The sequence below is a fragment of the Lycium barbarum genome, chromosome 11 (assembly GCF_019175385.1).
Source record: "Lycium barbarum isolate Lr01 chromosome 11, ASM1917538v2, whole genome shotgun sequence".
In the NCBI taxonomy this organism is placed as follows: Eukaryota; Viridiplantae; Streptophyta; class Magnoliopsida; order Solanales; family Solanaceae; genus Lycium; species Lycium barbarum.
Genome location: NC_083347.1, coordinates 4,222,139 through 4,246,479, shown reverse-complemented (window position 1 = coordinate 4,246,479; position 24,341 = coordinate 4,222,139). Strand labels below are relative to the sequence as shown.

The following is a 24,341-nucleotide window of genomic DNA, read 5'->3' as shown; positions in this document are numbered from 1 at the left end:
GCCACTATTATTAATATCACTACTTTTATTTTCAACATTATGAGCATTACTTTATCACAAATTTTAAATGTTCGTCATCGTTTCATTTTCGGGTTTGGAATCGTTAAATTAATTACAAGACACCACTTTGTGAAATCTTTATTTTTCTGCATATTAATTATTAATCATCTTCACATAGTATATATTGTACTAGTTATTAAATTAGAAATCCAAGAATAATTAAATAGAGGTGGAAGAATCAACAATTTTCACCTCATAAGCAATTGCTCGGAAGTATATCAATGTTGGACTCATTTTGAAGCTCGTATTTTAAAACAACGTATTATAATTTTTATTTCATCAAAATATTATTTTACAAGGGGTAAATTCTTGATAATAGCTATCTACCCCAAAAGAAAGAAAGAAGAAAAAAGAAAAAAAAAACTTTGCATTTGCATATTCGTCTGAATTCCATTCTTCCTTTTTTTTTTTTTTTTTACTGCGCACGCTTCTTTTTTTTAATGCACGCTTCTTCTTTTTATTTTTATGCATTCCACTCATGCTCCTCTACCCTACCTCTCTTTCTCTTTTTCCTTTTCATCATGACCACCACTACCGTTTGCCTCCCCAACGTCTCTCTTTCTGCTCCTCACCCGCTCCTCTCTCTCCTCAAATTTCCCCATAAAAAGAGGACGTTTCTACCTTCTTTGGGGGAGGGATTGGGATGAGCAAAAAAAAACCTAACAAAACAAGATCGGGCAGTGGCGAAAGAAAAGAGAAAAAACAGACCGAAAAATCCCCCCTCAAAACAGATTGAACACGATCTGAAATTCCCAAAAATCCCCCTACAAACACAGGTTTTAATCGCCTTCAATTTCCCCAGAAAAAGAACAGCCTTCATTATTTTTTTTTTTTTTTGGGAAACATTTCTTGAAATTCAACCGAAAGGAGGGATTGAACACTGATTGGGGAGATTATTGTATACGGAGTATTTTGTCACCGAGCCTCAAGTTTCTTTTATCCTGGTCCTGATTTTGTTTAAAATCAGAAAAAAAAAAACACCTTTTGTTGAAAACATAAGATTTGTGACAAAAAATTAAGTTTTCACAATTCAATTAACTTTCGTCGCTGCTCGACAAAAGAACTTTAATTACAACAAAGACATTTTAACTTTCGATTCGAGCTTTGAATCTGTCCATACGAGAGGGTAGATTCGAGGCTTCGACGCTCAGTTCACTGCACACACAAAAGGTAAACCTCGATACATTTATCGCTTCTAGCCTTTGGTTCCTGCTTGAGTTAAATTTTAGTTGATTCTGCTATTTTGCTAGTTATGTAGTTTCTTTGTCGTCACATTGTTTGTTTGACGTTTGGGAGCTGTTAGGATAGAATAACAATTGCTAATAGACAAATTTGAAAGACATATACTGTAGCTTGGATGTTTAGACTGAGTTTCAGGATTTAAAACCTATTTAGAGTCGAATATACATAGGATATACCGTGGGTATACATGCGATATACCTCTTATATACACACCTTGGTGTGTATATCTTAGGTATACCGTGTATAAGGTTAAGACAGATCGGTATTGTCTCTCTTTTACTCTGTTTGTTCAAATAATATGCCCCGGGTATAAATATAATCCGCTCGGTTTAGATACGATGAAACGGTTGTATGATATGTCGGTATTGTTTACTGATTTGATTTAGTCTATGGTTTCTGTTCTACGAACAATCCTATTAGCAACCATGTATCAGGCCTAGTTCCATTTTTAGTCTGATTAACATGTTTATGTGAAAATAAACATGTCTTGAACATAATCCCTGCTATACCTATGTTTAAAATAGCCATCCTGTTTGGTATATGTTGCTGCCCCCATATAATTTGAACGCATATTAACGTCTTCTCTTTCTGTACACAATGCGATTCTCATTGACATTCTGGGATCATGAATTTTCACCAAACTGGAACAAAATTGTTTTTCTCATTATCGGCACCATCTGTTTTCACATTCTACACTCTCATGCAACTCATATTGTGCTTTGTTGAGCATATTATATATCTGCATCTACTCATCTTTATATGCTAAGTATACTTGTATCGATTATATATGTGTGTACATGACAGGTATACTTTAGCCTATACATCTTCATAGATATGTATACATGAGATACACTTTGAATATACATATTATATACATAATCTACTGATTTGTTTTTTTTTTTTTTTTTTTTATATTTTTCATGTTTAATCTTATCCGTTGAGTAGATACTAATCCTTTTCCTTTAATTTTTTTTTTGCATGATATCTCGCATACGAGTCCAAACGACTCGTCATCTCCCGCATTCGGCTTCGGGCTAAAAGCCCAACATGAAATTCTCTCCCTATCATCCCAATCCGCAGCCAAACAAGAAAACAAAATCTGGGCCAAAACCCAATAGACAAGACAGCCCACAACAGCAATATAGAGAAAATTTATTGGGCCTAAGCCCAATAAACGTGAACAGTTCAGCTGGGCCTTAATAAATGGGCCAAACCCATTTACCCTTTTTACCCTCTTCCTTATTTTATTTTGTGTATTTTTATTTGTTTTGTATGACTAACATCTTACCTTATTTTATTTTTCTAACTTACATGAATTTAGCAAATTAGTGGGGCTTAGTTTAATAATGGGTAATTAATTTAAGGACGATCAATCAATCCCATAAGATTCGCTTGTTTTCTTGCTATCGATTTTCAAAATTACGTCTTTATAATATTTCAAAAGAAAAAATTAAAATGTATGTTCTATATTCGTTCTTGTTCTATAGTTCAAATTACAAACAATTTTCTAGACTCACGTTGTAATGCAACATATTTTCCGATAGATGTAAATGTGAATTCAAGTATATTTTGTGAATACATTTTCAAGAATCATGCATATTTTAATTAAAGAGAGCTAACAAAAGAGAAAGAAAACTTATTTCTTTTTGCGTCCTATTTACAAAAAATAAGTATAGATTTTCCTACATTGCAGTACTCATACAATGTAACTTTTTATCCAAAGTTCACGTTTATTGAATCTCGTCTACAAGTATTATTTTAAACAACATTATTTTATACTTTCGTTTAAAATCTTGACAACGTTTAAAATAACATTAGAAGTATTCTTTTATACAAATTATTATCTTCTACAAATCCTATTTTAAACAACATTCTTATCTGTAATTTTAGCTATATTTACAAAACTACTTTCTTTTTCTATAATACTATATTTACACTTAGCCTAACTAAATTTTAGTCCGGTCAGTTAACCATTGTTAATGGGTCTTCAAGAGTGCCTAATACCTTCCCTTTAGACTAATTGAACCCTTACCTAGAATCTCAAGTTTCGCAGACTTAAACAGAGCTAACTTTAGAAAATAACTTTAATAAACTTTAGGTGTCCTAATTCACCATAAATAATTAGGTGGCGACTCCTTAAAACACAAACAAAAACAGGGAATCTCCAATACGTCGTACTTCTAATTTTAACCTCCGCGAGTAAAAATGGGGTGTGACACTTAGTACTTTGTTACTTGGCGGTCTGTTTATATTAAATAACGTCATAGAGCTCCCAGCATGTAGTTTCAAGTCTTCAACTATTCAAATCCTGGATCTACTTTCTCACTTATTTCACGACCTCGGCAATATATGAAGTTTACATGAATATTGTGATCAATTGCGACAAGGCAGACTTTACTCACCAAAATCGCAACAAGAGAGACATAACATACTTACTGGTCTTCAAGTGACAAGTACAAGACAATTTAATCCAAAACTGCTGGCCAAGAAGAGTCGACGCGGCATACATTTCAGGTAACTTCGATCCGAATGGGAATTACCATATCAGAATTTATGAATGTTGACGAGGTATTAGAACAGAATGATGCTGATGATAGTTATCCCAGTATGAAGTTGATACAAAATGGAAAGTTTACCCATGATTGGAGCCCTGCTAATACTATTGGGATCCAACCAGGGAGAGACACGGCATAGCAACTATCCATGAGTGTTTATGGTCTATTGTGGTGTCGCGAGTCTCTTCCCCATCTCTGTTTCCTCTTTAAATAGAGGTTCACATATTATTAGCAGGAATTTTTGCTATCTAATGTCTTCACAGTCATATATTTTTCTTTATGTTAATCTCTCTTTTAGTTTGCATTTGCAGAAGACATTGACTGGATTGTTTTACACCTGTTAATAGTAGTTCAAACAAGATAATGGCCGTCTCCTAGAACTCACTCAGGTCATCTTTCGTATGGTTACCTATTTTTTTTTTTTTTTTCACGTTCAGGAGAACAGAAAATTGTATTGTAACAAGGACAGCACTATGTACCTCTATTCTCAGCTCTGCTGGGCTTCTAGTAGTTGTGTTTAGTGCCTTCCTCGCTTGCTTGTCAGTCGAGCTTAGGATTGATTCAATAAACGTCGTGCAGCTCCCAGCTTATATTTTCAAGTCTTCAACTATCTGAATCTTTGATCTACCTTTTCTCGCTTAGGATATTTCATGACCTCGAAATACGTGAAGTTTACATGAGTTTGTGATCAGTTTCCGACAAAGCAGAACGTACTGACTAAAGGTGCAACAAGAGAAGCACAACAAACTGACTGGTCTTCTAATGACAAGTACAAGACACTTCAAATAATCGACAATGGTTGCATCTTTCTCTTGGGATAAGAGGTGACGTGGTCAGACAACTTCGATCGGAATGGGGATTCACCAGATGAACATTTTTGAATCTTGACGAGGAATTTGAGAAGAACGTAGTCATCCCAGTAACCGTACTGACTGTTACCCATGATTGGAGCCTGCTAATACTGCTGAATCTAACTAGGGAGACGCTAATTAGCAACTATTCATGGAGTGCTTATCGTCTATTGAGGTGCTACTAGAGTCTTCAAATAGAGGTGCTTCCCTGTCTCTTTACCTTCAAATAGAGGGCTCACGCATTTTATCAATGTCAGTATTTTACTGGCAGGAACTCAAGCTATATAATATCTCAAGAGTCGTATATTTTTCTCTATGCTAATCTCTTATTTTTAGTTGCATTTGCGGAAGACATTGTCTAGATTGTTTTACATCTGTTAAGGACTTGAGGTTATTCAAACCATGGCCGTCATCTAGAACTCACTAAGTCATCCCTTTATGGGCGCTTCTTTTCATTCAGGAGAGCAAAAAACTATATTGACAATGACTAGGCAATCAGAGTAACGTTGATGGCACTATATGCCTCTATTTTCTTTTTTGGTACCAACCCTGCTGGGCTTCTGGTAATCGTGGTTAGTACATTCCTGGTTTTGTTACTTGGCAGTCTAGCAAGTTTATTCAATTACGTCGTGGAGCTCCCAGCTTGTATTGTCAAGTCTTCAACTATTCAAATTTCTTCAACTATTCAAATCCTTGATCTACTTTCTCACTTGGGATATGTCCATGACCTTGGAAGGTGAAGTTTACCTGAATTTGCGATCAATTACGACAAGGCACACTTTACTGACTGAAACTTCATCAAGATAACAAACTTAGTTGTCTTCTAGTGAGAAGTACAAGGCAATTTATAATCATCCCTGTTTGCAATTTTCTTTTGATATAAGATTAGACGCTGCAATTTTTATACGACTTTGATCTGAATGGGGCATATCAAAATTTCTGAATCTTGACGAGGAATTTGGGCAGAATTAGGCTGATGGTAGCTAACCCAGTATGAAGATCATGCCATACTGACAATTACCCAGGATTGGAGCCTGCTAATACTGTTGAATCCAACTAGGGAGGCACACTGCTCAGCAACTATTGATGGAGTGTTTTTCAGTCTATTGAAGTGCCATCGAGTCTTCCCTATCTCTCTTCCTTCAAAAAGAGGTTCACATATTTTATGAATGCCACTATTCTATTGGCAGGAGCTTAAGCTATATAATGTCTTAAGCAGTTAAGGGACACTGGTTAAATTGTTTATGCAATGCCATTTTTTATGGTAGGACTTCGGATTGTTCTTTTTCTCCTACTCCTGAATTAAGTTTCGAGAACCATATACAGGAGGGTTATGATATATATATATATATATACACATACACATACATACACACACACATACATGGCTGCCTCAAGAGAATCCTATACTTTTGTAGATACTTTACCTTTTGGTATACCTCTTTGTACACGGCCAGTTTGGCCATGTTTATGAATGGAAATATATTTACTTGATCCAAAAAAAAAAAAAAAAAGTGAATCCAACTCCAGTCTACCATCCTCTTCCCATATCTTTTCCTTTCAAATCTTGCAAACCTGACGTTGCTATTTTCCTATATTTTCTCTATGCTAATTTCTCACCATAAATCGCATTCCGGTATGGTGCTATATCGACAATGAAGAGAGACGATCAGAGTAATGAGGGGAGCACTAGCTTAAGATTGGTTCAAACAGTTATGAGACAATTGGTTAAGCTGCATTCACAGTAGTGTTTTTCAAGGTAGAACTTAGGGTTGTTCTTCATTTGCAAGGCTTTCAGGGTAGAACTTTGGATTGTCCTTTTTCTCTTATCCTTGTATATTTAGTTTCAAGAACTATATACAGGTGTGTGATGAGACATACATGGGGGCGTGAAGTTTAAACCAACTCCTTTTTCGTTCTCTTCCCATATTTTTTTTTCATTCAAGCTAGCTTTCTATCTGACATAGCTGTTCAATGTATTTTCCTGTGCTAATTTCCCATTTGCAGAAGACATTCTAGATTGCTATAAGCCTGTTACAAGGTAATGGTCGCAAACACACTCAAGTCGGCTCTTAATGTACCACCCTATGAGTGATTAGGTACCATATATCTATTAGTTATCTGTAAAACATTGGTACAGGATGTGAATGGGCTATCCTGGCGGTTATGGTATTTTCATTTCTTTTTCCACTTTGGCACATTTTATGCCTTTTGCCACTGTAGTAGTTTTTTATTGTGGCTCCCTTATGATGATGCTCGCGGATATAACGCTAGTTCTACATACAGGTAGTATGAAGCTCATATGTGGAATTTTAATACTGTTGGATCCGTTGAGCTCTAATTCTATCCGAATGCTAGGGCAGGTGTACCTTCACTTACATTGTTTGGCTTTGATGGTGTTGATTCTCGAAGGGAAGGTCTCCGGTTCTAATAGTTATCTATTTGTTTTATTGTAGATGGTGCTCAGAAGGAAATGTTGGAGGAACAGTAAGGGGATACGATGGGGCAGTCACGTTGCACCGTTAATTTGGTTCTGTTGTCATTTCAGTTCTGTTAACAACCCCGGTGTTTACCCCGTATTTGGATAATCAATTGAAATTGTAGGTGAGGTATAGGATACGCGGTTATATCTTGAACTTATTTGATAGAGAAAAGAAATATATGGACATGCTATAAAGGAGCAATTGATGATCAAAAGTTTGCTGTAGACTCGTGTATCTACTAATATACAAGCGTATTTGATTTAAGTAACGCAAGAAACAAACACAACAAATATGGAACGAATCTGATGTATGAGAGAGATTTTGTATATATTTTGCTATTACAAGGATTCTTGATATGAAGCAGCCAACCCCCCAAGAGGAGGACAATGCCTCTTATTTATAGTAGTGCCCCATGGGCTTCACACAACATGAATAATAAAATAATAATGAAAAGCTCTGAGTTGGGTTAGGTAGGCCGTACGGTCTGACACCCGTACGATTGACAGTTGAACATAGCAGGACGTCATCGACGCGTGGCAACCGCGCAACGGATCTCCCGGACCGCCGGCCACGATCAAACGGACGTACGGCCTCGAACAACCCGGTCATGAAAGAACCGGACCAAATGATGCCCTTCCTTTGCTTCGGTCCAAGCGTTCCCCCGGTTCAGAATGGGAGCCTTCATTCACGTTCTTGTCCCCTTCTTCCCTCGGTCTTGGGCCTCACCGGTTTAACATATACCTGATTTTTACCGTATACAGATAGTCCCCACACTTCCTGGATCGTAGATTTGTCGGAGTGACGGGGAGTGGATGAATCACTAAACCGGTGACTCCCTTTGTCCGTCGTTATCTTTTCGTTTTTGGCGGGAACAGTTGCGCCACGTTCTTCTGCCATCGGCCACGTGTCTTATCCCGGATGGTCCCCTCTGACAATCGCCGCACGCACGTCATTTCAAGTCATTCCTCATTAATTATGGGGCACGTGGCGCTCCCCGGTTGGCTGGGCAATCGTAACCGTCACAGCCCTTACCTATATAAGGCCTTTTCATCTCTTCATTCTAATATTTTTACGATCCATCCCTTCTTCATTTTCACTCCTTACTGCACTTCTTCATCTTCACCATATATAGTTATCCTCCATAGCAAGTTTGTTGTTGATCCATCGCTGATACCACGTAAAAAGAAACAACCTTGTTGCCATCTCTGCTAACTGCTCTTGCTCGAGTGTCGCTGCTTCTTACTCTGTCATTCCTTGAATCGTCTGTTCCCTTACTCTTTTTTAACTCCCTTTCTGAATCTACTCAACTTTTTCTTTCCATATTTTCAAAATGTCTAAGACCACTTCCCATGATATTCCCTCGGTTTCATCCCAAGGAACCGAGCCTGCATCTCCGGCTAAAGCAAAGAGCACCTTCGAGCCTACAGCCTCGGACATTATACCGGCCAAACCCAACTTCAACAAAGATCTTGAGGTCGAAAAACCTTCTTCGGTATCAGATAGGGGGTATGATGTGAAGCGATACCCCTCATCCATTACTGAGGAGAAACTCGACATAGTCCGGGTTGATTGCGGGTGGGACACCCGTCCGGTTCGGGTTTTTGCACCCGGACCAAATGAATCAGTCACCGACCACCGGGAAGGTTTTTTGTACGTGTACACTTACCCTTTCACTCTCAATCTCGACCCTCCGGTCATCCTGGACATGTGCCGGACCTACGACGTGACCTTGGCACAGATTGGTCCGATCGTTTGGAGGGTCGTAGCATGCCTCCGGTTGTTGGCCAACAATGCCGGGAAGGAGCTCACGCTGGCCCACCTGATACGTTTATACTCCCCGAGGCTGTTCCGGGGTGGCGTAATAAAACTCGCCAAGCGTAGCCGGAATCCATTTTTCTCGAAAATGGACGAAGACAGAGACAGGGGTTGGCTGGAGCGATATGTCCGAGTGAGGACCGAGGACATCATTCCGGCCAATTACATGCCCTTCCCGGAGAAGTGGAACAACAAGCGTAAGTCTGAATCCTTAAGTAATTGCTTTTGCATGTCTCGTCAAACTTTGATCCCACTTTCTCACCGTTTCTCTTATTTATATCAGCCAATGGATATATTCCTCCGGTCGTCCAGAACCTGAGCGAATTGGTCACTGCACTCCTCAGCCAACATGTCCACGATGACCGAACGTAGGGCCACCTGTCACGCGGCCGATGGGTCGCCCAGAACCACGGTAATACTTTGCTTTTACCGGTGTTCACTGTATCTTCTACTACCTGTATTTACTGTGTCTTTGATTTTCAGGTTTGCCCAAGGGCTCGGTAGACCCCAGACCAGATACGGCAGCCGAACACACAACTTCGGCACCCGAGTTTGATTCAGCAGGTGCATCTCGCATCCTTGCTGCTGCCAAAAGAAAAAGGCCCTCGGACAAAGGGCAAAAAAAGAAGAAAAGGGCTAGGAACGTCGTTAGGACTCTCCGGGACGAAACAAAGCCCGAGCTTCTCGTCCGGAGTATCGGTGCGGCCCCTGTCGTAGCTCCTGTTCCAGAGGAGGATGTCACCGCTTCTCGACTTCTTTTGGCCGGTGAAGGGCCTTTAGTCCCGGCGCTACCCACAGGTGCGGAAGAAGTTCTTCACCCGGATCCTCTAAGGTCGATTGATTTCGTCGACATTTCAGGTGAGGCTTCCTCCGAAGAGACCCCCTCGCAACGGGCAAGTAGATCTGGGGGGGCGGCTGCTGCCGAAGCTGCTCAAAGAACAGAGCCGGCCCCCGAGAGCGAAGCTCCACCGGTCATTGGCCCATTGCCCGATTATGAGACCGCTGCAACTACGGAGCCCCCTTTCATTGTTGAAGCTGCTGAGGTTGCTCCAAGTTCTTCAACCCCGGCTCCGAGGCCTGACGAATTTGAGGAAATGTTCTCGGGCACTCCTCCCGCTACCGGCGAAGCTGCAGGATTCGGGCATCTCCCGATCCCTTGGGCCACAAGGTCGGCCAGCCGGACCTCTGAATCTGGGGCCAGGGACAGCTTGGTGCGTATCTTTCCGGCCCCAAGCGTGGAGCCGAGGAGAACAAAATCGGTTATGGTCACTGTCCCCGAGGACTGCAGCTTTCTTTCTCGTCCGGTGGGTGTGGCGAGCTATCTGAGGCCTCTTGTCTCGGATTCGGACAAACGGAAGATGACCGGGGTCTCTTGGCAGTGCCTCATTAACGAGGGTATGCATGCGGGCAACCGGGTAAGATTTTTAGCCATCCTTGCATAACTTTACTGAGAATTTTAGCCTTGTTTTGTTCAAGTTTTTAACTTGCTTCACTTGCAGAGTGTGGTGCTCGTCAACGAAGCCTTCATCCGTGCCCAGCAAGAGATGGACGATCTTAAGGGCCAACTGGATGCCCAGGGCCGGGAAACGGAGAAATATCTGCACCTTCTTCGGGAGAAGGAGGAGGAGTTGAACCGAGCAGTCGCTCTTTCCAATCTCCGACCCGAGCTTGAAGCAGCGAAGGCCGAAAACCGTCAGTTAAAGAGTGAGCTGGCCGTGATAGCCAAATACAATCGGAGTCTCGAAGCTGACAAGATCGGCCTTAGTCGAGACAACGCTCAAATTTCCTCGAGGCTTAGCGAGCTCGAAACCACCTTCTCCCAACTCCGGGGGGAGCTGGATTTGGTGAAGTCGGATGCTATGAGCTTGGCCGAGAGGAATCGGCTGCTCGAATCTGAGAGTGCCCGATATCTAGAGCGTGCGAGGGTGCTCGAGGAGAAGGCGGAGAGGAGGGCCCAGATGTGTGATGATCTGAAAAACGAGCTTAAGGAGACGACCGATGCAAATGACACTCTCTAGGCCGAGCTTCAATCGACCATCCAAATGCAGAATGTTCTTGTGGAGGCTCAGGATGCTCTAGCGGCGAAGTTAGCCCAGGCCGAGGCTGATTTGGACGAAGCTTTAAAGAGCGTCGAGGCCGCAGAGGCTCATGCTACCATTGCCGCTGAATATGAAAAATGGAAGTCTCGGAGGATCACCCTTGAGCAAGCCGAACATGGTTTTACGGATCTGCCGGCCCGTATTCTCGAGGCTAAAAGAATCGAGGAAGAGGCAAAAGGTGCCCTCGGGACCGACTCTGACGACTCCGAGCGGACAGTGTCCGAGCATTCCGGCTCCAGCCATTCCGGATAGATTGGGGCCTGTACTTAGCCTTTTGTTATTTTTTGCCTTTGTGGGAGTTTTCAATGTAAAAATCCTTCGTTATAAATGGAACATGTATTTTCCTTGACTCTTCACTTTGCTTGAATATTTTGTTATGGTTTCCGCCCGAATTGTCGGTTTCGTTTTTAAGGAGTCATTATTTCTGACTGTGCCTATATATCGGCATTTTGCCTCATCCGGTACATTTTGTCCGAGAGTTTAATTGAGATTTTTGCCCGTGGGACTTATCTTATGCTTTGTGAATAAGGACGTCTCCGAATCACAACGGGCATTTTTAGGGTCGAAATTTTTCGGCTATTTTTACCTTTTAGGGCCGGTATTTTTCGGACACCTGAATCTCAGCCTTAGCTGGATTTTGATGTAGAAGTCCCCGTCTGTGGGGTTACCAATTTTGGCTCGGTTCACTATGACCTTGTTGCCTTTGTCGAATTTCGACTGTAGTGCCCGGTATAGGGTGTACGAATGAAGTAGTGTCGAAACGGCGGTTATCACCGGGGTAAAGTGTTTTAACAGAAAGACACCCAAAGTATTGCTATCCAAATTTTCGATAATTTTGCATTGAAAAGTGTTTGTATACATAGGAATTTTGTTTCCTTCTGGCTTTGTCGTAGCAAGTAGTAAATGAACACGATTCATTTTGATCTTTTGGTCCTTACACTGAAACCTATAGCAGAAGGTCCGGCCTTGTTTTTGCCGTAGCAGACACTCGGTGGACACGATTCATTCTGATCGTTTGGTCCTTACATCGGAACCTATGGCATAAGGTCCGGCCTTGTTTTGATTTTGCCGTAGCAAGTATTGAGTTTCTCCGTCCTCCTTGACCGGGGTAAAATTCGATGTGGGCATAGTATTCCCTTAGCACTAATCCGAGCTGCGAGGTCGAGTGAGTGCTATTAAGTCCCCACTCGGAAGGTGTGACCTCGAGTTTCCGGGTGCTGGTCCCTTATCTTTGTCGAGTAACACGTTGTACTTGTTGCCTCATTAAAAACCTTGTCGGAAAACCCTTTTTGGGAAAAAACCGTACTAAGGAAAAGAGTGCAACACGTGCTTTCAGGCCTAAACTCTAACTTTATCCAGTTCTCGATTTCCTGCAAAAGAGAAAGGTTAATAGGAGAACATGGGGAGCCCATACCTTAGCAGTAGTATCTTTTCAGATGAGCCACATTCCAGTTATTGCGCAACCGTTGCCCGTCCATGGACTCCAACTGGTACGATCCTTTGCCCGTTATCCCGGTTATCTTATACAGACCTTCCCAGTTCGGACCCAGCTTTCCCTCGTTGGGATTTTTGGTGTGCAAGGTAACTTTTCGAAGCACCAAGTCCCCGACTTGGAAATATCAAAAATTGGCTCTTCGATTGTAATACCTTTCCATTCTCTGCTTCTGGGATGCAATACGGACTAACGCATTTTCGCGAAGTTCATCCGTGAGGTCGAGCTTTACGGCCATGGCTACCTCGTTTGATTCCTCGGTGGTATATCTGAACTGGAGAGTCGGTTCGCCAACTTCTATGGGAATAAGGGCTTCAGCCCCGTATACCAACGAGAAAGGGGTTTCCCCCGTGCTTGATTTGGATATGGTTCTGTAAGCCCACAGCACCTCCGGTAATATTTCTCTCCAATGATGCTTTGATGCTTCAAGTATTTTCCTCAGATTTTGGATTATTGTTTTGTTCGTGGATTTCGCCTGTCCGTTTGCACACGGGTGATATGGGATTGACACAATTTTTTTGATTTTCAATCCCTCGAGAAAATTGTTGACTTTGCTACCCACGAACTGAGGACCATTATCACAAGTTATCTCGGCGGGGATGCCGAAACGACAGATGATGTGATCCCATATGAAGTCAATGACTTCCTTTTCTCTGATTTTTTCAAAGGCCTGCGCTTCAACCCACTTAGAGAAATAATCAGTCATAAACAAAATGAAACGGGCCTTACCTGGTGCCCACGGTAATGGACCCACGATGTCCATTCCCCATTTCATGAAAGGCCAAGGTGAAACCACCGAATGCAGCAACTCTCCGGGCTGGTGAATCATCGGAGCATGTTTCTGACACCCGTCACATTTTCGGACAAAATTTTTCGAGTCTTCGTCCATCCGGTTCCAGTAATAACCGGCCCTGATGATCTTTCAGACCAGAGCTTCAGCACCGGAGTGGTTGCCACAAGTTCCTTCGTGCACCTCTCTCATCACATACTCCGTTTCACCGGGGCCCAAACACTTAGCCAGGGGGCCGAGGAAAGATCGTCGATACAATTAGCCGTCTACCAAGCAGAAACGCGTAGCTTTGGTCCTTAATGACCGTGATTCTTTCGGGTCATTCGGGAGCTTTCCATCACGTAAGTAGTCGATGTACTTGTTGCGCCAATCCCAAGTTAAACCCATCGTGTTTATTTCGGCATGTCCGTTTTCTATCGCCGTGTTCAACAAGTGCACCGTGGTCCCGGGGTTGATTTCTTCCCCCTCGACCGAGGATCCCAAATTTGCCAATGCATCGGCTTCGCTGTTCTGCTCCCTCGGTATATGCTGCATGGTTCATTCTTTAAACCGATGTAATATCACTTGGATTTTTTCAAGATACCTCTGCATCCGTTCGTCCTTGACCTCGAAGACGCCGTTCACCTGGTTTACGACCAAGAGCGAATCGCACTTTGCCTCGATTACTTCGGCTCCCATACTTCGGGCCAACTCCAAACCTGCAATCATAGCCTCATACTCGACTTCATTGTTAGTCAATTTAACGGTTCTAATAAACTGTCGAACGACATCCCCGGCTGGGGTCCGAAGGACGATTCCCAGCCCGGAACCTTTGAGGTTCGAGGCTCCGTCCGTATGTAACGACCAAATACCCAAGTCTTTCCCCGAGGTCAGCAGAAGCTCTTTCTCAACATCGGGGACCATAGCCGAGGCAAAATCTGCCACAAAATCGACCAAGATCTGGGACTTGATGGCCGTTCGAGGTTTGTACTCGATATCATACCCGCTAATTTCGACTGCCCATTTGGTTAGTCTACTCGATAATTCCGGTTTATGCATGATGTTTTTAGGGGGTAAGTAGTTACTACACATATCGAATGGCACTGAAAGTAGGGCTTGAGCTTTCTAGAAGCACTCACTAGTGCCAATGCCAATTTTTCCAAGTGGGGATAACGAGTTTCCACATCCCCCAGGGTTCTACTCACATAATAAATAGGGAACTGTGTACCCGATTCTTCTCGGACCAAAACGCCACTTATCGCTATCTCGGAGACATCAAGATTGAGAAAGAGTCGTTCATCCGTTTTTGGCGTGTGCAGCAGCGGGGGGCTAGACAGGTATTTCTTCAATTATCGTAAAGCTCTTTGGCACTCCGATGTCCAAACGAAGTCGTTCTTCTTCCTTAGCAAGAAGAAGAAACGATGACTCTTATCCGAGGACCTCGATATGAAGCGACTCAACGCCGCTATCCTTCCGGTGAGCCTCTGCACTCCTTTTACGTTATTCACCACCTCGATATCCTCGATGGCCTTGATCTTGTCCGGGTTGATTTCAATCCCCCGGTTTGACACCATGAAACCCAAAAATTTGCCGGACCTTACTCCGAAGGCACATTTTTCCGGGTTGAGCTTCATGTTATACTTGCGGAGCACGTCGAAGGTTTCCTGCAAATGCTCTAAATGGTCCTCTGTTTCCAGGGACTTAACAACCATGTCGTCAATATAAACTTCTATTGTTTTTCCTATTTGTTCTTCGAACATCCCATTAACTAGGCGTTGGTACGTTGCACTGGCATTTTTTAGTCCAAAAGGCATGACATTATAACAGTAAGTCCCATATCGGGTAATGAAGGACGTTTTCTCTTGATCCTCCGGGTGCATCCGAATTTGGTTATACCCGGAGCAGGCATCGAGAAAACTTAACATCTCATGCCCGGCCGTCGCATCGATCATTCTATCGATGTGAGGCAACGGAAATGAATCCTTCGGTCATGCTTTATTTAAATCCTTGTAATCAACACACATTCGAAATTTATTACCTTTTTTAGGCACCACTACCACGTTAGCTAGCCAGTCCGGGTACTTTACTTCCCGGATAAAGCCTATTTTTAAAAGCTTTGTTACCTCGTCTTTTACGAAGGCGTGTTTAGCTTCCGCCATGGGCCTTCTCTTCTGCTTCACCGGGGGAAACCTCCCGTCTAAACAAAGCTTGTGAGTTGCTACTTCCGGCGATATACCTGTCATATCTATATGGGACCATGCGAAGCAATCTGCGTTAACTCGAAGAAATTCAATTAACTTGTTCCTGAGCTCCGGGGTCAACCCCGTGCCCAGGTATACCTTTCTGTCCGGTAGGTACTCGAACAAGATGATCTGCTCCAGCTCTTCCACTGTCGACTTGGTTGCGTCCGAGTCATCCGGCACAACAAATGATCTTGGCACGTCGAAATCACCCTCTTCATACTCCGGGTCCATACCCGAATGCTTTGATTGCTATTTGGCGTTTGGACCTCCGGTCGGCTCCTCTTCCCTGTGATCCGATTTTTCGGGCTGAGGTGTCGCCTCCTCTACTGCGAATATCTCCCTAGCAGCGGGTTGTTCATCTCAGATTATTTTTATTCCCTCCGGGGTCGGAAATTTCAGCAGCTGGTGTAATGTTGAGGGCACGACCCTCATGCTATGTATCCAGGGTCTACCCAGCAACGCGTTGTACTTCATGTCCCCTTCTAGTACATAGAACACCGTTTGCTAGATGGTGTCATCGATGTTTACCGACAACGAGATCTCCCCCTTTGTGGTTTCGCTCGCCATGTTGAACCCGCTGAGTACCCGGGCTACCGGTACGATCTGGTCGAGCATCCCTAGCTGTTCGACCACTCTCCACCGGATGATGTTGGCTGAGCTACCTGGGTCAATCAAAATACATTAAATCTGAGTTTTAAAGATAAGAATAGAGATTACCAATGCATCATTGTGCGGCTGAATGATGCCTTCTGCGTCCTCGTTGCTAAAAGAGATGGAACCCTCGGGTATATAGTCCCGGCTGCGCTTTTCACGCACAGCATAGACCTTGGCCCGTTTTATCACCGGCCCTCTAGGGGCATCGATACCCCCAACTATCATGTTGATTATGTGCTGGGGTTCTACCGGCTCGGCCCTTTTATGAGTCTTCCTTTCCTTGTAGTGACTTTTGGCTCGTTCACTAAGCAATTCTCGGAGATGACCATTCTTCAGTAACCGGGCTACCTCTTCTCTTAGCTGGCGACAATCCTCGGTCTTGTGACCATGGGTTCCGTGGTATTCACACATCATGCTCGGGTCCCGCTGGCCCGGATCCGACCTCAGAGGTCTTAGCCATCTTACATCCGGGACACGGCCAATAGCCGAGACGAGGCCCGAGGTACTGACGTTGAAGTTGTACTCCGATATCTTTGGCAAGTCCTTGTTGCCAGCAGAGCTTCCGGCATCGCTCCTGAATGAGAGACCCCGACTGTTCGACGGGCGCTCGACCCGTTTATTACCCTGACCGGAGAAATGGCTTGGGCTATCCCTCGATTTCTCCGACCTAAAGCTTGGCTTCTCCGAATGGGAGTATGGCCGATACCTTTCCCTCGACGATTCGGCCTTCGCTTCGTAACCTTTCCTTTGTCTCTTTTAATTCTTGTTCATATTAAGTGGCCTCGGGGGAAGCTCGAATTGATCATCCTCTACCCGAATCTTTGACTCGTATCTGTTATGGACATCAGCCCATGTCACAGCCTCGTACTCCAGCAGGCTCTCCTTCAATTTGAACGAAGCCGTCGAGCCCCGAACATTGAGCCCCTTCGTGAAAGCTTGTGCGGCCCATTCTTCGGGAACCGGAGGGAGCTCTATTCGTTCCCTTTGGAACCGGTTGACAAATTCACGGAGCAACTCATCGTCGCTTTGGGCTATACGGAAGATGTCCGTCTTGCGGGCCTGCACCTTTTTGGCACCGGCGTGGGATTTTACGAAGGCATCGGCGAGCATCTCGAAGGAAGTGATCGAATGCTCGGGCAGATGATCGTACCACGTCAATGCTCCCTTTGACAAAGTCTCCCCAAACTTTTTCAACAACACTGACTCTATTTCATCTTCCTCCATATCATTGCCTTTTATAGCACAGGTGTATAAGGTCACGTGCTCGTGCGGGTCCGTTGTGCCGTCATATTTCTGGATATCCGGCATTTTGAACCCCTTTGGGATCAATTTCGGAGCTGCACTCGGAGGAAAAGACCTTTGGATGTACCTCTTCGAATTCAGCCCCTTCAGTAAAGGTGGAGCCCCCGGGATTTGGTCCACCCGAGAGTTATTTGTTTCGACCCTCTTTTCGGTTGAGTCTACCCGTTTTGCCAAAGTTTTGAGCAATTTTAGAACCTCGGTGGAGGAGCCAGCTCCGGATCCATTGCTCTCAATAACTCGTGCCTCATCCCTTCTGGGTTCAGCAACACCGCTCGTCTTCTGCGGGGTCGTTGTATCCCCTCAGGTTTGCAACTGGGCAATTGCGATCCCTTGTTCGGCAATCGCTGCTCTCTGTTCCTGCAACATTTCAAAGATTAAACGTAAGTCAATATTGTCATTAGGTGTATCCGGCTCTTTCCGGCCCAGTGTCCGGGACAAAGTAACAAAATTGTGGGTATTTAGAGGATCAATAGCCGGCAAGGTGGCATTCTCCTGGTCCACGATATTTTGACGGTTGAGGCCCTCCCTCGAATTAACGGGGTTAGGGTTTGGCAATCCTCGTGGGTCGCTGCCTTCATTTTCGGCCACGATCTTGTTGTTGTTGACGTGACCAGATTGCCCACTGTCATCCATTTAGTCCGTTTTTTTTTTCCAGAGACGAACAGAATGTGGTTTTGATTTTGATGGGTAAGATAGAGATCAAGATAAAAGACCACTATTATCCTAACCCCACGGTGGGCGCCAAACTGTTTACCCCGTATTTGGATAATCAATGGAAATTGTAGGTGAGGTATAGGATACGTGGTTATATCTTGAACTTATTTGATAGAGAAAAGAAATATATGAACATGCTATAAAGGAGCAATTGATGATCAAAAGTTTGTTGTAGACTCGTGTATCTACTAATATATAAGCGTATTTGATTTAAGTACCGCAAGAAACAAGCACAACAAATATGGAACGAATCTGATGTATGAGAGAGATTTTGTATATATTTTGCTATTACAAGGATTCTTGATATGAAGCAGCCAACCCCCCAAGAGGAGGACAATGGCTTTTATTTATAGTAGTGCCCCATGGGCTTCACACAACATGAATAATAAAATAATAATGAAAAGCTCTGAGTTGGGTTAGGTTGGATTAGGTAGGTCGTACGGTCTGACACCCGTACGATTGACAGTTGAACATAGCAGGACGTCATCGACGCGTGGCAACCGCGCAACGGATCTCCCGGACCACCGGCCACGATCAAACGGACGTACGGCCTCGAACAACCCGGTCATGAAAGAACCGGACCAAATGATGCCCTTCCTTTGCTTCGGTCCAAGCGTTCCCCGGTTCAGAACGGGAGCCTTCATTCACGTTCTTGTCCCCTTCTTCCCTCGGTCTTGGGCCTTACCGGTTTAACATATATCCGGTTTTTACCGTATACACCCGGGTGCTTCCAAAGTGTTACTAGTCTGTATTGGGTATAGGATTATGGATGTGAAACAAGTTGTTGATTATTGTTCGGGTTTAATGATCTTGATTTTTTTCATTAGGTCAGTAACACGTGTCAGTCGGCTTGATGGGGGTGATGATGATTGGATGAGTGTATTACGCGATGTAGAAGGTTTTTAACTTGCTATATCACACGAGGAAGAGTGCTTGTATCTCAAGTAAATTGTGCACATCATGTCTCTCCTGCCACACCAGAAGTCTGCCTAGTTCTTGTGGAAAGGAAAAACAAGATCTCACGGAGATTCCAATGCTGCTGGTTTGTTCATCAGAGACCTTATTGGTATAGTTGTGAGGCAACTTGACTTCAGGATGGACAGAGGTCTTTAATATAAAAGTGTAATTACATCAAGTTAGGATCCTAGAAAGATATGTTAAAGGCAGGGGAGAGTATGTTCGCATTCTTATATTTTGAAGATTAATGTCATGGATGTTGCTCGTGTGATGCCTGATTCAAGAATTGTGAGTTGTCTTATTAGTTCTCTCCACTATGAGAATTCAATATTTGGATTGATGTTTTCTTATTGGTTTCCTCATGGCTAATATATGTTAAAAATTTCATACCAATTCGAGTTTTGATTATATATGATCTCTGAGGGCGAATGATCGAATCATCTGAAATGGTCGACGCGTTCAACTTATTATTGATCAATTCTATATTCAAATTGTTGTCTTGGATATAAACTTTTTAAAAAATCTAGAAATTGCTTTTGCAATTCGTTTTTTAGGGTGATTTCTCGTGAGGAAAATGATACCTTCAATGGTTTAAAAATCTATGAAGGATTCAAATATATTAAACTATCTAAAATATGAACTTATGACATTTTCTGACCATATTGATTTTCAGCTATTATTTAATAATATTCGCATTGTTATCGGTAAAATAGGTGAACCAATCATACATTCAAAACGTCATGTCCGACTAAATTATCATTGTATTGAATTGAAGTGAGGATGTTCTTTTGAATACAAGTTTTAAATTTTAATTTCAAATTACTTATTTATCAATTTAAAGAGTTTGAGGACTAATTGTGACATCAATCTAACGAGCCTGTTTGGATTAGCTTATAAGTTGCTTATAAGCTGTTTTCAGTTTTTTTGAGTGTTTGACTGGCCAGCTTAAAGTCATTTTGTATTTAAAATAAACTCAAAAAAATAATTGGACCCATTTGACTTAGCTTATCTAAAGCAGCTTATAAGCTGAAAATAACTTATAAGCAAAAAAAAATAAATTAGACCTCAACTTATTTGCAGCTTATAGGCATAAGCCCATCCAAATGGTCATAAGCCCATCCAAATTGGCTCTTAAATGGCAGAAGTAACCGATAAGTTTAAGGAGTAGACAGTCATTTAACAGCTCAGGGGCATATGTTGGTCCGTCACACAGGGTATCGTGGCACTTCCTTAAGGTGTCACAATATATCTTTAAAGCTGATTTCACATTAAGATTTTTGTGCACCGACTTTTCTTGTATTTGCTCAAAAAGACTTATCCGAATTTTGGGGTCTGCTCTATCACCAATCTTTCCAAACCCTAACCTTCGGATCAGGTAAATCTCAATTACCCACTTGTGATAATCTTTAGATCTAGTGAATTAGCCTTGTGTGTTTGTGTAGTAATTGTATTTTGTGATAAAGATTAGATTTTTCTACCAAGAATTGGTGTAATTCTTGGTTAGAGCTTTTTTTATGATGCTTAGTGGATCTTTTGTTTTCCTTTACTTATAATCCTCATACCCACTTGTTTTATTTTGCTAGATAATCTTTAGATCCAGTGAATTAGCTTTTTGGGTTTGTATACTACTTGTTTTTTGTGGTAAATATCAGATTTCTGTTCCAAGAATTGGTACAATTTTGGGTTTTCTTAAGCTAGAGCTGTTTTTATGATTGCATTTTGGTAAAATCCTTATATCCATGCGTTTTTTTCCTCCTTGATAATCTTTAGATCTAGTGAATTAGCTTTGTGTGCTTGTTTTTGCTATAAAGATCAGATTTTTCTTCCAAGAATTGGTAAAATTTTGGGAATTTTAGGTTAGAGCTGTTTTTATGATGCTTTAGTGGTTCTTTGTTTTTTCCTTTGCTTATGATAAAGTCCTTATACCGACTTGTTTTTTTTTCCTACTTGATAATCTTTAGATCCATTGAATTGGCTTTGTGTGCTTATTTAGTACTTGTTTTTGTGATAAAGATTAGTTTTTTATACCAAGAATTGGTAAAATTTTGGGTTTTCTTAAGCTAGCTGTTTTTATGATTGTATTTTGGTAAAATCCTTGTACCCACTTGTTTTGCTGCTTGATAATCTTTAGATCCATTGAATTGGCTTTGTGTGTTTGTCTAGTACTTGTTTTTGTGATAAAGATCAGATTTTTATACCAAGAATTTGTTGAATTTGGGAATTGTTAGGCTAGAGGTGTTGATTTATGATGTTTAGTGGATCTTTTGTTTTCCTTTGCTTATTTCCGGATGTATTTTGGTAAAATCCTTATACCCACTGGTTTTTTTCTGCTTCGTAATCTTCAGATCCAGTGAATTAGCCGTGCGTGTATGTCTTGTACTTGCTTTTGTGATAAAGATAGGTTTTTTATATCAAGAATTGGTGGAATTTTGGGATTATTTAGGTTAGAGTTGTTGATTTATGATGCTTAGTGGATCTTTTGCTTTGGTTTATTTTCCTTTGCTTGTTTCTGCTTGTATTTAGCTCGCTGTCGATTTCTGGGTTGTTTTCCCTGCGTTGTTCTGTTTGTACATTCTCTAAGAATTGAATCACATTAGAAATTTTATAGTAGAGTTGTTTATTTCTGATGCTTACTGATCTTTTATTTTGGGTTTGTGTTCCTTTACTGAGATCTGTTTGTGTTTTCTCGAAGGATTTGATATCACTATGAAAGTTTGTAAGCTATCTTTTATATGCTTGTTATATTATGTAGTGAATTTGTTGTTTTGCGTTGCTTTATTTAGCCTATGCTGGTTGTTCGGTTTACGTCCTTGGGAACAAAGTGTAAGATTACTTTTTCAACCACGTTAGTGATAAAGGATTATTTTTTCTGATCAAATAGTTTCTGTGAACATATGTAGACCGCTTCTTTCTATCTTAAATTAAGATGTGCAAGATAATAACAGAATCTGTCTGTTGTGTATTGTTTTGGTGATAAGTATAGGATTTTCTGCAAGACTTTGGTACTATGTCGGTAATTTTGCTGCAAAAGTTGTCAGTATCTGCTGATTTCTTAGTCAGTCTTTCTGTTTTGGTTGTTTTCTTCCCCAATCCTTTTGGCTATTAAGGCATCCTGTTAGCTATAAAGGCTTCATCGTTCATCTGCGTAAGTTTATGTAATTCCTATTTAGCTTTTGATCTTGGGTTTTAGATTAGATGTGTTGCTACCCTCTATTGATTTTACTGCTTGTTTATTAAGGCATATGTAGATCACTCCTTGCTACTTTAATGTATGCACAATGATAACATAATCTCTGTTGATTGTTGTAAAAAACAATTTGAGACATGGAATCTGATTTCTTGCTTACTATTCTTGTTGTAATAGCTGTTGACCGTTTTTTCATATGCGTAGGTCTGAGCATCCAAGTTCCGAGATCTGTGTGCTCCTGTTATCTTCTACTCTCAGCCAAGTTTCATGTCTGATCTCGACGTCCAAATTCCTACCGCTTTTGGTATGGGGCTCCTTAACTCACATTCTCTTCTAGTGCAATTTGGTGTATTTCGCGTGTGTTATCAGATTAGTAAATCAGTTTCAGTTGAATATTAACAAGTTTGTGCTCATGATTTGTAGATGTTAATAGTCTAGATGCAAGGAAAAGAAAAGGGTTGAGAAGAAAGCATGCTAGTTCAGGAGAGATAATTATATTCTTTTATGTTCATACCTGACCAATCTTTGTGCTTTGCTTTGATGTCCTATGCAGATCCCTTTGCCGAGGCAAATGCTGATAACTCTGGTGCTGGATCAAAAGATTACGTGCACATCCGTATACAACAAAGGAATGGTAGGAAGAGCCTGACAACTGTGCAGGGGTTGAAGAAAGAATTCAGCTATAACAAGATACTGAAGGATCTCAAGAAAGAGTTCTGCTGCAATGGTACTGTCGTTCAGGATCCCGAATTAGGCCAGGTTTGTAACTTCGCATTCCAGGGTGTCTCTCTGTAATTTCAAGTGCTATTGACTAATCTATGTATTTTGTCGTTTATGAAGGTTATTCAACTTCAGGGTGACCAGCGGAAGAACGTTTCTACATTTCTTGTCCAGGTGAGTGTGGTGCAGATTCAGCATGTATTTTGGCTTATTCAATATTAAATTATCTTACCACGATAAATAGATGCATTAACTGTCATTTTTGAATTTCCCATTTCCCATTTCCCATTTTGCATTAACTGCTTCTGTCATTCCAGCGCATCTGAATTGACTTCTTGTGGCACTTCCTCTGTTTGGTTGTTATAGCATATATCTATTATATACGTCATTGCTTATTTCTTCATTTTTGATTTGTGGAAGCAGGCTGGAATCGTGAAGAAAGAGCACATCAAAATTCATGGTTTCTGATTGCTCTCTTCAACCTCAGCTGCACAGTTATCATACTTGTTATGTCAGTGCCGGAGATACCATCAAAACTTAGTTCTACTGAACTTGCTAGTGTTTAATTTCTGCTGGTTTGATATAAAACACTGTATTTGCTTCTCTATGTTCTGTGTGCCGAATATGAGTTGTGTAATATTTTCAAGCACTTCACTTAGTAACGATGATATAATTGAGTGCTCAAGAGACCTGGTCCTTGTCATTTTGGGTCGTGTGTGACCGTTTTAGTGCTGCTTAAAATTAGTGCATACACTGCGATTCTGGTTCTCGTGCTTCAATATCAGCCAATCGTTGGGGTCACTCTCTTTATTGCGGGTTTGTTAAAGGCTATTGTCGGGTTGTTCAATCTTTATTTACTTTAGCTCCATTTCTTTGGTCTAGTGGCAAAAGGTGTAGCACGGGAAGTACGGATTAGGTTCATAATGCGAGTGTGTTATACAAGTGGAGAAGGGTAGAGGGGTAGGGTACAGCCGATTATCAAAAAATATTACATGTATTCTATATAGCATAAAAGGGTTTACCAGAAATCAATTAACCCAGGTCTTAGCTGCTTGGAAAGACTAGTAAGACGAATATGAGAGCTTTCTTTGTTCTGATCTTCACAGATTGACAGACAACAGAAATGTAAGATCCAGTGTACGTTCGGACATGGCTTAAAACTCTGTTGGGATGGACTCTTTTATTTTGTTGATTCTCA

The 24,341-nt window shown here is 41.8% G+C and overlaps 1 protein-coding gene and 1 long non-coding RNA gene across 2 annotated transcripts; both read left to right on the top strand.

The window, feature by feature from the left end:
• Positions 1–456: 456 nt before the first annotated feature.
• Positions 457–7,808, top strand: LOC132616666 (uncharacterized). Its single transcript, XR_009573322.1, has 3 exons — positions 457–4,246; positions 4,500–7,071; positions 7,165–7,808. It is a non-coding gene; the product is annotated as an uncharacterized LOC132616666 (long non-coding RNA).
• Positions 7,809–20,452: 12,644 nt separating this feature from the next.
• Positions 20,453–23,828, top strand: LOC132617060 (protein translation factor SUI1 homolog). The gene is made up of 5 exons (XM_060331933.1): positions 20,453–20,611; positions 22,628–22,727; positions 22,977–23,182; positions 23,264–23,317; positions 23,567–23,828. The coding sequence occupies exons 2-5, from the start codon at positions 22,691–22,693 to the stop codon at positions 23,609–23,611; spliced, it is 342 nt and encodes a 113-aa protein (XP_060187916.1). The 5' UTR covers positions 20,453–20,611; positions 22,628–22,690; the 3' UTR covers positions 23,612–23,828.
• Positions 23,829–24,341: the final 513 nt, after the last annotated feature.